At 51.8% G+C, this 15,185-nt stretch overlaps 1 protein-coding gene across 2 annotated transcripts; it reads right to left on the bottom strand.

The window, feature by feature from the left end:
• Positions 1–1,796: 1,796 nt before the first annotated feature.
• ARF6 (ADP ribosylation factor 6) lies at positions 1,797–5,242 on the bottom strand. Of its 2 annotated transcripts, XM_062495857.1 has the most exons (2): positions 4,756–5,242; positions 1,797–4,653 (listed from the first exon to the last, which is right to left on the bottom strand). In XM_062495857.1, the coding sequence occupies exons 1-2, from the start codon at positions 4,897–4,899 to the stop codon at positions 4,372–4,374; spliced, it is 426 nt and encodes a 141-aa protein (XP_062351841.1). In that variant the 5' UTR covers positions 4,900–5,242; the 3' UTR covers positions 1,797–4,371. The 2 variants fall into 2 exon arrangements, with proteins under 2 accessions (XP_062351841.1, XP_062351840.1); XM_062495856.1 differs by having other exon boundaries at positions 1,797–5,242.
• Between the last annotated feature and the right edge of the window lie 9,943 nt (positions 5,243–15,185).

Consider the following 15,185-nt stretch of genomic DNA (forward strand, 5'->3'; position numbering starts at 1 on the left):
TATTAGAAGCAAATGCAAGATAAAAAGCACAGCCGTGTGTTAAGGGAAGTCTGAGTCACAGTGCTCACACTGAGGCCGCTTCCACATCCACAGCAAATTCTCTGCTCCTGGCAGTCCCTTTATAGCCATTCCCAAACCCCAGCGAGAAGGGAGATCACCTCAGCTCCCCCAGGCTCTCCCAGCCCCTGTGCCCACCTGTTCCGACAGCAGTTTTAAAGCGAGACACATTCCTTTGAAGGACTTGCATTAGCAGGGATAATTCCCAGTTAGGAACGGCGGGCACAGTTTTGCCAAGGCCGGTCCGTGAGGACGGGGCCCTGTGCCCGGGGCAGAGCCCTGCTGAGGGCAGATCCCAGCCCCGGCTCACCCCGCTCCCATGGGACGCGATAAGCGCCGGCATTTTGAGATGTGACTCGCTGCCCCAACGAGAGAGACACCGGTTCCCCCTGCTTGTCTCGCAGCTCCGGGGAGTTTAATGAAGTCAGAGTGAGTTCATTTTTACAGCCACACCCTGGACTGACAGCCAGGCAGAGCCTGCACACCCTGGAAGGGGAAGGCTCCGCGGAGAATCGCGGCTGCGGTGGCCCCAGGGCCCCCGTGCCCACCTGGCTGGATAATGACGGAATGGTTTGGGTGGGAAGGGACCTCAAAGCTCAGCTCGTTCCACAGGCAGGGATGCTGCCCACCAAACCAGGTAATGATGCTCGTGAGCATTCCCAAAGCTTTGCAGCAAGGACTTCCAGGGCCGAGCCCGGCCTGGCACCTGCAGCTGTGGGAGCAGCCTCGGAGCCCTGGCTGTGCCCTCTGCCAGCAGAGCTCCGGCTGTGACCCCGCTGCCTGTCCCAGGGGATGGCAGCTGTCACAGGATCCATATCCCGCTGCTCCCCAGCCCCCCGCAGCCCCAGCACCTGCCCAAGTCCTTTTATCTGCTCACTCGTGTCCTACTCAGCACCACAGAGTCCCAGCGTCACATCTGTCACTCCACAAGCACCCCTAGTCACTCATCGGCCCCTTTGTCCATCCCTGCATGTTCCACACCCGCCTTGTGGCCGCCCTTTCCAGGGAATTTCCTCCCTGGAACACAGCAGTGACGGTCCCTCCGTGCCCTCACCTTCCCAGGTTACATGGAGCTGGCACCGAGGCCGGAGAAAAATGGCAAAAAGGTTTGCTCAAGAGGGAATATTAAAGCAGCATCCTCTTTTTCCATTTAGAGTCTCTCATCTAATTCTCAAAGGAATTAAAGCCAGGCTTCCAATCTGGGAGATGCAGAACAGAGCCCTCTTTATGCCAGCACAACGCCCAACTCTGGCACCACATTGCCCCTTTCTGCTTCTCTCATAATTCAATATAAGTAACATACCAGGAGAGCTCCGCTGTATAATTGCTTTATTTTCTGCTTATTAGTTCTTTACCAACACTACAGCCATATCGAGAACACAAAATTCCTGGGTACTTCAGTCAGGGAGATCACAGGCCACAAACTCAGTCACTTGGTCGGACACGATTGAACGTCATTCAAAACTTACTCCATAAATTCACACGAACACAAATCGATGCACTTGGAACTCCAGACTGGTTTGTTTCGTACAGAATTCCCACTTTATCCTACTGACAGCCACTACCTCGTGCTGAGGTCCAGCTTCAGCCTAGAAAGGACGTGTTGGATGTGAAACCTGTGGGTTTTCGTTCGGTGGCTGCAGCCGATTATTTCTGACGGCTCTGCCGCACCTTTCAGTAACTTGTTCTCCCCCCTCTCTTCCTCCCCACTCCCCCCCCCAACAACAACAAAAAAAAAATCAAGAAGCAAAAGCAATTTCTTTTCACCTACAAAACAGAATTACAAACTTATTTCTAAGGGGATACAAAATTGTAAAATCAACTTAATGCAAAGGCTGCCCCAGCGCTTGGAAACACAGGAAATCAATTCAGACAAAAAATGAACTTATTGAAGTTTTCATGTTGACTGAGAATATGTTTAAGAAAGTTCAAGAACCAGTAATAGAGCTTCAAGTTTTCCAGTTTAGGCATTTACTTTGTGCTTGGCTATTTTATTGATGCTCCAGAAGAAAACAGTAACCATATTGTAAATTTAAGTTTTTATACCACCACACTGTTCATTAAGTTACAGCAACAGGAAAAGAAAAAGAAAAGCCAGAAAATAGAGCAATGATATTCCAATGGCAAAAAGCCTTGGATTAAAATAAACTAATCTCACTTCTTCTTTTTAGGGCTGAGATGGAAGAGTTATTTCTACATTAAGCTTCTGCAGACTCTCTCTAATTCACAAAACCATCAATGCTCTATCTTCTAGCACCAAGGACCCATCCAGTCCCATTTGCAACCCACATCCAGAGAAGTCTTTTCTTTGGAACCATACTCTAAAAGGACTTTGAAGTGCTCCAAAGCATTTGATTTCAGAAGAACTGGATTCAGAAATCCTGAATTCAGGATTTTTATCTTCCCATACATCTTTGGTAAGAGCTCCATGTACAAGTATTCAGCATGCAGAGCCACTGCTGCAGCAATGTAGTGTAATGCCCCCAATTCCATGTAAAACTTAGATTCTTGAAAAGAGAACACAATTAAGGGACAAAAAAAAAAAGGAAAATAAAAACCATTTTCTTCTGGTTTTGTAGCATACATTCCTAGAATTCCCCAACGGAGTTTTAACTCCTTGAGGAAATCTGAAGTTAATCCTTAAGGCTGAATAAGAACCAGCTGCTTTAACAGTTTGTGCACCCAGTGTTAATTAATACTTGATTGAGTTTTTATGCAAATACTCGCTCTGGGTGGGGTTTTTGATTGGCCAGTCCCAGCTACAGGCTGTGACATGGCTAACGAGCTGCTTTGCCCTTTAAGAACTAATTATGGAAGTTTACATTCAGCGTCGATTCTCTCTCTCTGCCCTCCCCACTCTCATTAGTAGTTACTCAATGGGCCTCGGCCATCCAACATAGTTCCCTTTCCTACAGGACTACAGCAACAACCGGGACACAGGGAGGCTCCAGCTGCTCGGTCCAGGCTTGGAAAACTAAAGCAAGAAGTGATTTCCTCAAAATGGCCATTCCTGATGTCAGAATCCCCAGGCTCGAGCAGAGCTCGGCACGGAACTCGCCCCCTTGCCAGGCTCCAGCATGGAAAAAGAACAATAATAATAATAATAATAATAACAACAGTTTCCTTCTTTCTGTTGGAAATAATCAGGAATCCTTTCAAGGTTTAGGTGTCTCCAGCTGCCTTGAGATGGAATTGAGAGGCAAATAAGAGCTGGATTTTTGCCATTTAAAGTCAAACTCACTGCAACATTTTATTGCTGCGTCTGCTAGAAAGAGCCTCGGCCCGGGGACCGACACCAAGTAGTAAAAAACTGCAACTAAACCTTATCTGAGACAAAAAAACTGCCCAGTGCCTACCCTGGAACTACAGCACCATTCATGCCTTGTTTGCTGTGTGGTGTGGGGAGCTGGTTTTGCATCCCTCCTCATGCATGATGTATGGGTCAGAACTTCCCAGCTGACATTCCAAAGCAGTTCTTACATTTCCCGGCGCCCGACACGCACTTTGAACACGTTACAGTGGAATTCCCACTCTCTGCCACTGCAGGCAAGAATTCCCCTCATTAGCCTGAGCCGTGGAGCCAGACTGAGTCACTGTTTAGTTACAGATTAACAGAACTTAAAAAAAAAAAAAAAAGAAGAAGAAAAAAAAAGAAAAAAGTCCTTAATATAAAAAGACAGACTGCGGTTTGATTTTAAGCAACAATTTTCAGTTTACTAGATGAAGTCAACCTAGCAACATATCCTGCAGGAATGCAAAAAAGTAGCAATCTACAGCAAAGTGAGAGAAGAGAGAGAAAAAAAATATATATATAATCAAAAAAGTAGACCCAGAAAGCATACACTGAAAATGGACCCCCTCCCCCAACATCCCCCAAAATAATCAAACCAGCAAAGGGCTATCGAGAGGAAAAAGGAAAAAAAACCCAAAAAAAAACCAAAAAAAAAAAAAAAAAAAAAAAAAAACCGAAAAAAAAGTTACTTAGCAAGTCTATAATGTGTCCTTCCCCTGTTTGCTGGAAGTCTGCCATAGCATCTAGTGCCTGTGTTCGTGTCACATTCGGAGGTTAGAGCATCCTAACGCCAAGCAGGAGGAGTTAGAACAGGAATCCAGCCAAGGGTGCAGGAGGAAAGGGTGGCAACTGGAGAAAGGTGATCATAATCCTATGGATGCGGTTTTGTTTTCACTTTTCAGTAGAGAATCATTCTTCTGGAAAGCCACGTGGGTTATTTTTTTTTTGTCTCTTTTTTTTTGTTATTTAATTTTTTTGTTTTATTTCTTTAATTCTTTGTAGACTAAATAGTTCCTCTCCCATTAGGATTTATAATTGGACGTTAACCACGTCAGCCCTTCGTAGAGTCCATCCCCCGTCGTGGCACAGGAGGGCTGCACATACCAATTCCTATCCCTGATCCGGGTCAGGCCCAGTTTCTCCTGGATCTCGTGGGGTTTCATGGCGTCGGGCAGGTCCTGCTTGTTGGCGAAGATGAGGATGATGGCGTCCCGCATCTCCCGGTCGTTGATGATGCGGTGCAGCTCCTGCCGCGCCTCGTCGATGCGGTCGCGGTCGGCGCAGTCCACCACGAAGATGAGCCCCTGCGTGCCCGTGTAGTAGTGCCGCCACAGGGGCCGGATCTTGTCCTGGCCGCCCACGTCCCACACGTTGAACTTGACGTTCTTGTAGGTGACGGTCTCCACGTTGAAGCCCACGGTGGGGATCGTGGTCACCGACTGGCCCAGCTTCAGCTTGTACAGGATCGTGGTCTTGCCGGCCGCGTCCAGCCCCAGCATCAGGATCCGCATCTCCTTGTTCCCGAAGATCTTGGACAGCACCTTGCCCATCTCGGCGGCATCCAAGGGAGGGCGAGAGGGCGAGCGCCGGCCCGGCGGGGAAGGGCGGGCGGGGCTCAGCGCGGGCCGCGCATGGGGCGGCGGGGAGGCGGCTCCGCTGCTCCGCCGGGCCCGCGGCGGCGGCTCCGCCCGCTCCTGCCTCGGCTCCCGCCGCGGCGCCTCAGCTCATGGGTGCCGGCGCGGTGGCGGCGGGAGGATCCCGAGGGCCGGGGAGCGCCGGGAAGTGCCGGGAGTGGCCGCGATGGCCCGGGAGCGTCCCGGCCGTACCTGAGGGCCCCGCGCGCCGCTCCCTCCGCCCGCGCCGCCGGAAAGGGGCCGCGCGCGCCCGCGCCCGCTTCCGCCCCGCCGCCGCCCCGCGCATGCGCCCGCGCGGCCCCGCCACGCCCCGCCGCGGCCCCGCCCTCCTTCCGCCCGCGCCTTCCCGCCCGCCCCGTGCGCCTGCGCCAACGCCGCCGCCACGCCCCCGGCGGCTCCGCCTGGGGCGGAGCCTCGACGCTGATTGGCCGGACCGGGCCTGCGCGCGGAGGGGGCGGGGCCGCGATGGGGAGAGGCGCCACGCGATCGCGCGTCAGCGCGCGCGCGCGCGGGGCGCGTCTTAAAGGGGCAGGACCCGCGGGGACGGGGTGGCAGCGGCCACGGGAGCGATCTCTGAGCGGGAGATAAACCCTGCCCTGGGACGGGCGGTGTGCGCTGGGGGCCGGGCGGGCACTGGCACGGCGTGCCCGGAACAGCCGTGGCTGCCCCTAGATCCCTGGCACTGCCCGAGGCCAGGCTGGGCACTGGGGCTGGAGGTGTCCCTGCCATGGCCGCCCATGGTGGAATGGGCTGGGCGGTGAGGTCCCTTCCAGCCTCAGCCGTCCCGTGATTCAGTGATGCATCATCGGGCTGATGACTCCCCGTTGTCTCGGGTTACTCCCTGTGATTCCCGCGGGTGAAACTCCATGGATCAGCGTTCGGGGCACATCCCTGCCCTGTGCCCGGGAGCGCTGCCCCGGCACGCCCAGAGAGGCTCCTGCACACACTCGTCGGGCCGGGTCCCCACCCGAGCCCCGGGGCTGTGCCGGAGGGCCGGGACACGGGACCGGTGCCAGGCTGCTCCTCCGGGCCGGGGCTGCTGCGCACGGGGTGCCCACCCCGTTCCTGCACAGAGCCAGCCTGTGTGAGTGAATGGGGCAAGCGGCACCTGGAACACAAATCCCACAAAATCATGGGCTCCCAGCCCGCTCCGGCTTGGAAGGGACCTTAAAGCCCGTGTCCTTCCACCTCTGCCACGGGCAGGGACCCCTCCCACCGGGATGTACTTCATTACTTTGGGGGTCTCCTGGAGAGCACAGGTGCATTCCCTTGGGGTTGTGTAGGATTGACTTCACCTTATCTTCCCATTCCCTTCAAAAATACCGAATTTGGAGTTGATTTTTGTGGCTGATGTCCTGGCACATGGAAAGCAATCCCTCCTGGAGCTGCCAAAGGGAATACTTCGGTGCCTTTAGGAGAACAGGAGGTTTCCTATACTGCAGAGTTATTAAGGGATCAAGCTCTTCTCTCTGGTGAACAGGGACAGGAATGGCTGGAGCTGTGCGAGGGAAGTTTAGGTTGGAGATCAGGGAAAGGTTCTTCCCCCGGGGGTTGGATCCGTGATCCCTGAGGGTCCCTTCCAGCTCAGGATTTTCCACGATTCTGTGATGTCAACAGGAATTTTTGGAGAAGGCTTAGCTCTTTCCTGCAGCGAGCCAAGAGGGAGGATGCCAAGGAAAACAAGCTATCCATGGCCTCTCCTGGTGAGAGGCTGTGCCAGGGTACGGCCCGCTGACCCCAGGGCACTGCCAGAGGTCACGCTCTGATGATTGAACCAGCAGATAATGCTGCTAATTATCATACTGGATTGGGATTTACAGCAAGCCCAGATCGCGCTGGATGCAGCTGGTTCGGTCTCCTCTCTCACTAGCATATTTAGGGATATTTATCTAAACAGAGAGCTAAATATTTGCAGGGCTAAAATTAACCTCAGGATGTGGATATTGATGGGTTCTCACTTGGCTCCGTTCTGTGTGACCATTTCCGTGCTGGTGAGTTCATTAAGTCAGGCAGCACGAGACCACAAGAATTCAAAGTAGTGGAGAAAGGTGATGTCAGGAGTTTTAAGGTCCTTCCTTTGCTCGTGAGCTGGAATCAGTCGTTCTTCCCTCAGCCTCAGAGCAGCTTTTTGTGCTGTCAGGAAATGACTTTTGGTGCTTTTGTTCTGTCAGTGCAGAGCATTGAGGGGAGGGTGTGACCGTGCTGAGGTTGTTCTGCTTCCCTTTTCCTTCCTAAGAGCTGAGAGGCTCCTCTGGGGCTTTCCCCCAGGACCCACCGGGTGAGGAGCGTGGATCTCAAGGGTTAAGTGAAAATAAAGCACAGGTGGTGGAACATGGCTCTGGGATGCTCAGCTGCTCCTGCTGTGTAACCCCTGGGAACTGTGAAACCCCATGGGATGAGTAACTGCAGGGTGGGCAAGGGCCCTTTCCATCACATTTTGCACCCAGACCTGCTGGTCCTCGGCTCTCTCCTCCGGAATCTTGGCTTGTTTTTTGCTTTGTTGGAGACTGCACTGTCCCTCATCTTTGGGGGCTTGGTGCACACAGGGCTTAGCTTTGGCTTTGCCCTTTTCACCTGGCAAACGGCTTTCCTGAACTTTTCCTTCCTGGAAAAGTGATGGGACCTGTGCAACACCTGCTGAGAGTTTCTCTGAGCTGCTCCTGCTCCGGAGCCCTGTGGAGATCAGGCCCTGCCAGTGGCTCAGTGACACTTCCTGCTCTGCTCCTCTCCCTGCTGTAATATAGAGATGGATGAGAGACTTCTTTTTATGTAGAAAGCTGCATTTTTATTTATATCATTTATAGGAATATTAGAAGTTACTATGTTAAATCTAATTTATTGATGTTTAGTTTATTGGTTGATAAATGGTTAGTGCATATGTTCGTTCAATTTTTCTTTTTCTAGCTAGTTTACATTTTTTCTTTACAGATTCTTATGGGACAGACTTCTTATTTTTGTAGGTGTAATTGTTCTTGCAAGAATAGATTGCTATGTAAACTGATTTTTCTTCTTGGAATTTTTTTTATGGGAACTTAATGGGTTAGTTGTTAATTCAGTTGAAACAGTAAAGCTTGATTTTATAAGGCCTTTTTAAAATAAGGTTTTACTGACATGTAACATCTTCCCACAAAGGACTCTGCTCCAATCCCTGTTATCCCTCTCCTGCTCCTTTCCCAGTTTCCCTGGCAGGACCTGTGGCCCAGTTGAGCTGCTCCAGGCTGTGGTTACAGCTTCTACCTCTGCATGAGCCACTGAGAGCACCCAAAATTGATCATCCACAGCTCAAAACCTGCCAGAGGGGAAGGATGAGCTGCACATCTTCCCCCAGAAATCCCAAACTGGTGTGGGGATGTGGTTATGTGCCCTGAGTGGCTCGGGTTGGAAGGGACCACAGTGGGGTCACCTGGTGCCACCTCTCTGCTCCAGCAGGGCCATCCCAGGACACAGGATTGTGTCCAGCTGGTTCTGGAATATCTGCAGGGAAGGAGACTCCTCTGGGCAATCTGTTCCAGTGCCTGGTCACTACACAGTAACAACTTCTTCCTCAGAAAGGAAATGGGATTCACGGCTTTTCCACCTGTACTGGGATTTATTCCCAAGGATCCTCCCTGCCCTGCAAGAAAACTTCCCGACCTCATAACTGTGCACCAGGGGAAGATTTGCCACGGCCTGGCTGTGCTTTTGAAGGAATCATTGCTCTTTAGGAGGATAGATAGCAACAAGACATTTGAGCACTCAGCACTTTGGGTAGTTAAGATCTCCAATTAGTCACTAATAAACTCTGTGCTCTTCAGTCCTGGCAGCTCACGTTTCCCCATCCCGCAGGGAATGGGGGAGAAGCTGGAGAGAGAGCACCACCTGCTTTTGGAACATTTTAGTGGAGAGTCCTGTTGGTTTATGTGAATGCACAGGAAGGAGGGTAAACAGGAAGCAAATGGAAATAACTTTATAAAGCAAAAAAAAAAAAAAAAAAGGCTTTGCCTTCTGAGGGATCCCACTGCTGTGTCCCTGTAGAGCCCCTGCAGCTCACCTGGGAGATGACAGCACTTAAAATGGGAATTTGGCTGGAAAGACAGGTTCTTATTTTTAGGAGAGTGGCTGAAGCTGCTGTGGGGTGGAAATGTGTCACCCCAGATGAAGTGTGATGGTCTGAGCAAAGCAGGTTCTTCATCTCAGGATGGATGTAAATCTACTCCCTGTAACCACCCTCAGGGAAAGAAATGCTCCTCTGGGCACGGTCTGCTCCATACAGCTCAGTCTTACACTGCTGATTGATTTTCAAGGTAAAATACCCCCCCGAAAAAAAGCACTTAAAGTACCCAAATATGTTCTAAATTACCTGAAAAAAGGTGAGCTCTTACGAGGGGTTCAGTTTCACACACCTGCTTGAGAATTAAAACTCTTCTCAGAGTCCTTGGCAGATCCTTGGCAACCCCCAGTGAGTTACTGGGTAGCCTGCAGGAGTTAAATATTTTAAAAGCGAGTTAAATATTTTAGAATTGATTTTAATGTTTTAAAAGTAAGTTGAATGTTTTAAAAGTGAGGTAAATGTTTTAAAAGCGACTGGGTGTCCCGTGCACCTGCTGGGGATTTACAGCCCAGAGAGTAAAAAGCAATTGTGGTTGTAAAGTAATTAGGGGTTATAGCCTGGGGAGAAGGGCAGCAAATACCTGTGGCACCTTGTGGTAGCTCAGCTGGGCCTGGCTGCTCCTTATCCTTCCTTATCTTTCCTTATCCATAAGGAACCTGCAGGCAGTGCAGGTACCAAGGTTTGCATTTGTTGCTTTCCATGCATTTGTACAGCTGTGTTTCCATGTTCTGCCCTCCACCAGAGGTCCAAGTGCTGTCACAGCAATGTGAAACACCAAATTAACCAAACCTTGAGGAAGTTGATACTCATCAATCAGAGAATTTTTTATCTCTTTGAATATAAATCAAATTCCAGTCACTTTGGACCATCAGGCCAAATCTGTTTTGATGTGGTGCAGCCCACCTTTCCTTGCTTCCCTCTTGACAGAGATGGGAAAAGCCTTTGTTGCACTGATCTTTCAAAGACCTTTGTGGCTTTCCAAGGGAGGAAAAGGGAATATAATAACGCTCTGGGTTTAGTATCTGTGTTAGATAAATTCTCCTGTTGTGAAAACAAATGACATCCTCGATACAACAATGGCATTCCAGGGGTAGATTTGTCATGGAGATATGTGACACAATGGGCCAAGTGTCCTGTGCTGGGGTGAGTCAGGGAGAGAAGCCTTTCCCAGAGCACTTGGCCCTGGTCATTCCTGCCTGTGGGCAGGGAGGGGTGGGGATGGTTCCCGTGGATGTCTCAGCCCTGTTTCCTGTGATTCTGGATGCAGCAGCGGCTGGGATTGGCAGGAAGCTGAACCTGAAACCTCCCAAGGTGTGTGTGCTACAGGCAAAGGGAAATCAGAGTGATCCCTGGACCTTCCCATCCCCTCCATGAAACGGAGGAGTGGAGGTGGGAAGGGGACTTGGAGAATGTCCTGACTGCAGCAGGTCTCTGTGAGCCTGAGTGTACTGAAACGATGCCTTGAGGATCCTGAAAAATCAATAAAATCCCACAGGTGTCATCAGGAGAAAGCCCTGTCCTGGTTTCCAGGTATTCCTTCCTCCAGGCCCCTTTGGAAGTGAAGAAGAGATCTCCAAAGTGGCCTCCCAGGAGGAAAACCAGTCTGACACTCTGGAGAGGAGAAGGATCCAGAAGAGCTCAGAGCCCCTTCCAGGATCTGAAGGGGCTCCAGGAGAGCTGGAGAGGGACTGGGGACAAGGGATGGAGGGACAGGACACAGGGAATGGCTTCCACTGCCAGAGGGCAGGGATGGATGGGATATTGGGAATTCTTTATTCAGGGGGTGGTGAGGTACTGGAACAGGTTCTCAATACCTTTGGGTGTCCCTGGATCTCTGGCAGTGTCCAATGCCAGGTTGGACACTGGGGCTTGGAGCAGCCTGGGATGGTGGGAGGTGTCCCTGCCATGGCAGGGGTAAAATGGGATGGGATTTAAGCTCCCTTCCCACACAACCCATCCTGGGATTCCATGATTCCAAACTTAGGGGTTTTTGATATCTCTTAAGTACGTGAAAATGTCTTTACAGCACTATTGGCAAACAAGCTGGGTCCTTTCCCAGGGTGTTCTCAGGAGCAGAGAGAGGAAATGAAGCAGGGAGGGGGGGGGATTGAGACTGCCCAACCAAATCTCCATATGCCAAAATCCTGGATCACAACCATGGCAACACCAGGCTGAAAAATCCTGAAGCCTTAACAAGAATAATTTGAGGCCCATGGTGGGATTTTGGGGTGTCCTGTGCAGGGCCAGGAGCTGGACTCAATGATCCTTCTGGATCCCTTTAGCTCAGGGTATTCTGTGCTTCTCTTCTGTGACTCTGTTGTGGCCTGGCCCTCGGAAGGGGAATTTTGGAGCTCAGTGGGATCCCCAGACTGGTTCTTTGCAGGCTGGAGCCTGGCTTAGCCATAACCCTGTGCACAAAGCCACAGCTCCTGTGGGGAGCCCAGCGGGATCCTGGAGCAGCTGCTCCTGCTGGGTGGGATCCTGCCTGTTGTTATAGAGATGGACAGGTTTTTTGTTTTTTTAATGTAGAGTAGTTGAATTTTTATTTATATAGTTTATATTCATAGGAATATTAGAAGGTACTGTGCTAAATTTGATTGGTTATTAGTTTATTGAAACTTATTTTATGGGTTTGTAATTTAGTTAGTGTACATGTTTATTAAACTTTTCTTTTTCTCTAAAGTTTATATTCTTCATTTTTTTGGGAAATGAATGTTTTATATGGGTAGAATTTTTTTTAGTAGGTGTGAGTTGTTTTTTTCACAAGAATAGATTATGTTGATTTTTATTCTTATATTTTTTTTCTCACGGGAACTTAATAGGTTAGCTTAGTTAGAATGTAAGGTCTGAATTATGTTTTATAAGTTATTTTTTTTATTGTAAGGCTTTACTTATATGTAACATCCAGTGCCTGTGGGATGAGCTCCAGAGGGCAGGGCCCCCCTGGCTCAGGGATGAGCTCCTGAGCTGTCCCCACCTCATTTTCCATCTCAGCTGTTGCTTTGGTGCTGCCCCAGGGGTGCAGCACCTCCTTCTGCATCCTCACTGTTCCTGGCCCCTCCTCATCCTGCCAAGCCCGTTCCCATCAGATTTCCTCTGGGAAATCACCTCGTTTCATTCCCCTGCTCCCTCAAATTGCTCCTGCTGTGGTTTTCTCATCTGAGGAAAAACGTGTGTTTTTGTGGCAGGAAGAAGAATCCCTGTGTCTGTGGCAGGAGGAGGGGTGGGAGGGATGTGCTCAGTGCTGTTTCTGTGGGGATGGTTTGCCTTTGTCCCCTGGTTGTGGATGCCAGGCCTCTCTCTCCTCATCCCTTGACCCCTAAATCATTATCCTAATGTCTTTAGCCAAAACTCCAGCTGTCACCAACAGCTCTTCCTTAAGGAGATAAAAAGAGCCCCGAACAAGATCTGGGATCTCTCCCATGCAGCCCTGACACCCTTAAGGCTTCAGGCTTGTGCAGCACTAGGGAAAATCTTATTTTCCTTCCCTGAGATGGGATTGCCCTCTGGACTTTAGCCCTGGACTTTGCTCCAGTAGCTCGGGGCAGGCTGGAAGAAGTGCTCAGACACCTCCTGCGTTCGTCAGGCAGGGCAGGAGGTGTGGCCCTGCCTGGGCAGGACACCCTTGCCTTGACCTCTGCACTGGAGAAACACAATTCCGAGAGCCATCCATGGAGGAGAGAGAGCACCCAGTTATTCCCATGGGATACCTGGGGCAGGTCTCTTTGACAGAGGCAAAACACAGAGTTAAGATGAAAAATCCTTAGTGAGAGGATTTTTATGGCAGGGAATGGACAAAAGCGGGAAGCTCCCGAATTTTGCTCCTTGCTTTAGATTTTTGTTATTTTTTTCTATCCTTTGCTAAGAATCATTCAGGTCATTACACTTGCAGGGAGCAGACTGCCTCCCAGACATTCTGCAAATCCTTCTCAGCTCTTTCTGGGCACGTCCCAGAGCAGGACCACAAACTTCAATTTTTCAACCTACAGCAGAATAACGTGGCCAAAGCATTGTGTTGGACGCTCACTTGAAGAGCTAAATTTTGCTTCCCGTGCCTGCTGCTCCTCCCACCGTGCTGCTGCAGCACTGAGGAGTTCCCGAGCTGCAGGAGCCGGTCCGGGAGTGATGGGGAGCGGAGGCAGCACAGATGAGCAGCCGGGCACGGTGGCTTGTGCCTGTAATCCAAGCTCCGGGGAGGCTGAGGCTGGCGGATCGCTGAGCCCGGGGGTTCTGGGCTGCAGGGCTGTGCCGAACGGGCGTCCAAGCTAAGGCCGGCATCGATATGGTGGCCCTGGGGGAGCCCGGTGGCCACCAGGTCGCCTAAGGAGGGGTGAACCGGCCCAGGTCGGAGACGGAGCAGGTCAAAGCTCCCGTGGCGGTCAGTAGCGGGATCGCGCCTGTGAACAGACCCTGGAGCGCAGCCCGGGTGCCAGGACGGGACCCAGCCTCTTTTTGGCGTCTTTTCCCCTCGGACCCAGCCCCGTTTGTCAGCTCTGTGTGCCACGGAGCGGCCACGGCAGCAGGGAAACCCAAAAGCACTCCTAGGGATGCTCCTCCTGAAGATGCCGCGCCAGCCTCGCCCCACCCCCAGGCGTGCTGAGGTTTTGATGGGATGTGTTGGGATTGGGATCCCAGCAGACGTGGCTGTTTAACTGGGAAATGCCGGCATCGTGTGCCGGGCAGCAGGATTTCCCCACCGTGTTTCTTGCTGCGAGTCAATCCCACCCCTCCCTCAAGCGCTGCTGCTGCTCCAGACCGAGGCGTTCCAGCTCCCAGGAGCCTCTCGTGGTTCTGCTCCGGCCGGTATTTACTGTCACAGCACATTGGTGTCCTCGGCTCCGAGCTTTACACTCTCTGGAAAACGCTGGCTTTGCTCCACGAGTTTTTCAAAAGCAGGACATCCCTGATTTGCTCTGTCCGGAGCTGTCCCGGAGAGAGAGCTCCAGGCTGTGCCTCACCCGGTTTGAAATGCAAACGGCATCAGGGTGCGCCTCCTTCGGGTTCGGGCTTCCTCAGCAGCTTAATCCTCCTCAAAAACCACTCCTGCCTTTCCAAGCGTTGTGAAACGTGAATCAGAGGGAGCTCAAGGACATTCCCTCGGTTCCCCACTGCCGCTGTGTGGCCAGGCAGAGCTCACACAGGACGGATGTGAGGGAATCTGCAGAAGAGCTGAGTCTAGTGGTTTGTGGATGGGATCCGAGCGCAGGCAAGGCTGAGGTTGGGATTTTGGGCTGCAGTTGTTGTGCTGGTGGAAGTTCAGTGTGGATATGGGGCTCCTGAGGGAGTCCCTGATCCTAAATCCCACTGTGAATCTCGGGTAACGACGCCCAAATCGTGTAAGAAATGGAGAATTTGGGTTTGTGCTAAGGATGGAGAAGGGGAGCTCTTTCCTTGGCTGCTTCTTCAGCAGGGTAAACTGAAATGTGTGCTGGGGGTGGGACGGGGATGGAAGGAGAGGGGAAATAGGAAGGGAGGGAGAAGGGGAAAGGAAAAGAGGACGGGGAAGGGGAAGGGGAAAGGATGAGAAGAAGGGGAAGGGAAAATGGGGAAGGAATGTGAAAGTGGCAAAGGGGAAAGGGAAAAGAGAAAGGGGAAGGAGGAAGGAGAAGGAATAAGGAAAAGAAGGGGAGAAAAGGGGAAGGGGGAAAGGGGGAATGGGGAAAGAAAAGGAGGAAGAGAAAGGAAAGGAGAAAGGGGAAGAAGGGGCGAAGGAGGAATCGGAAGGGAGGAGAAGGGGGAAAAGGATAGAGGGAAGAGAGGAGGAGGAGAAGGAAATAGAGAAGAATAAGGAGAAAGTGGAGGACGAGAAGGCGGAGAAGGAGCAGAACAAACAGGAGGAGGAGGAGGGTGGAGAGGCGGGGCAGGAGCGGCAGGAGGAGGGCCCGGGGCGGAGCGGGGCGGCTCCACACAAACCATAGCGGCGGCGGAGCGGGCGGGGAGCGCCGGGCGCGGTGGCGCGCGCCTGTAGTCCCAGCTGCCGGGGAGGCTGAGCCCGACGGATCGCTTGAGCCCAGGAGTTCTGGGCTGCCGTGCGCTGTGCCGAGCGGGCGTCCAAGCTAAGGCCGCCATCAATATGGTGACCCGCGGGGAGCTGCGGGACACCAGGTTGACT

This window comes from Cinclus cinclus, chromosome 6 (assembly GCF_963662255.1).
Source record: "Cinclus cinclus chromosome 6, bCinCin1.1, whole genome shotgun sequence".
Classification (NCBI taxonomy): Eukaryota; Metazoa; Chordata; class Aves; order Passeriformes; family Cinclidae; genus Cinclus; species Cinclus cinclus.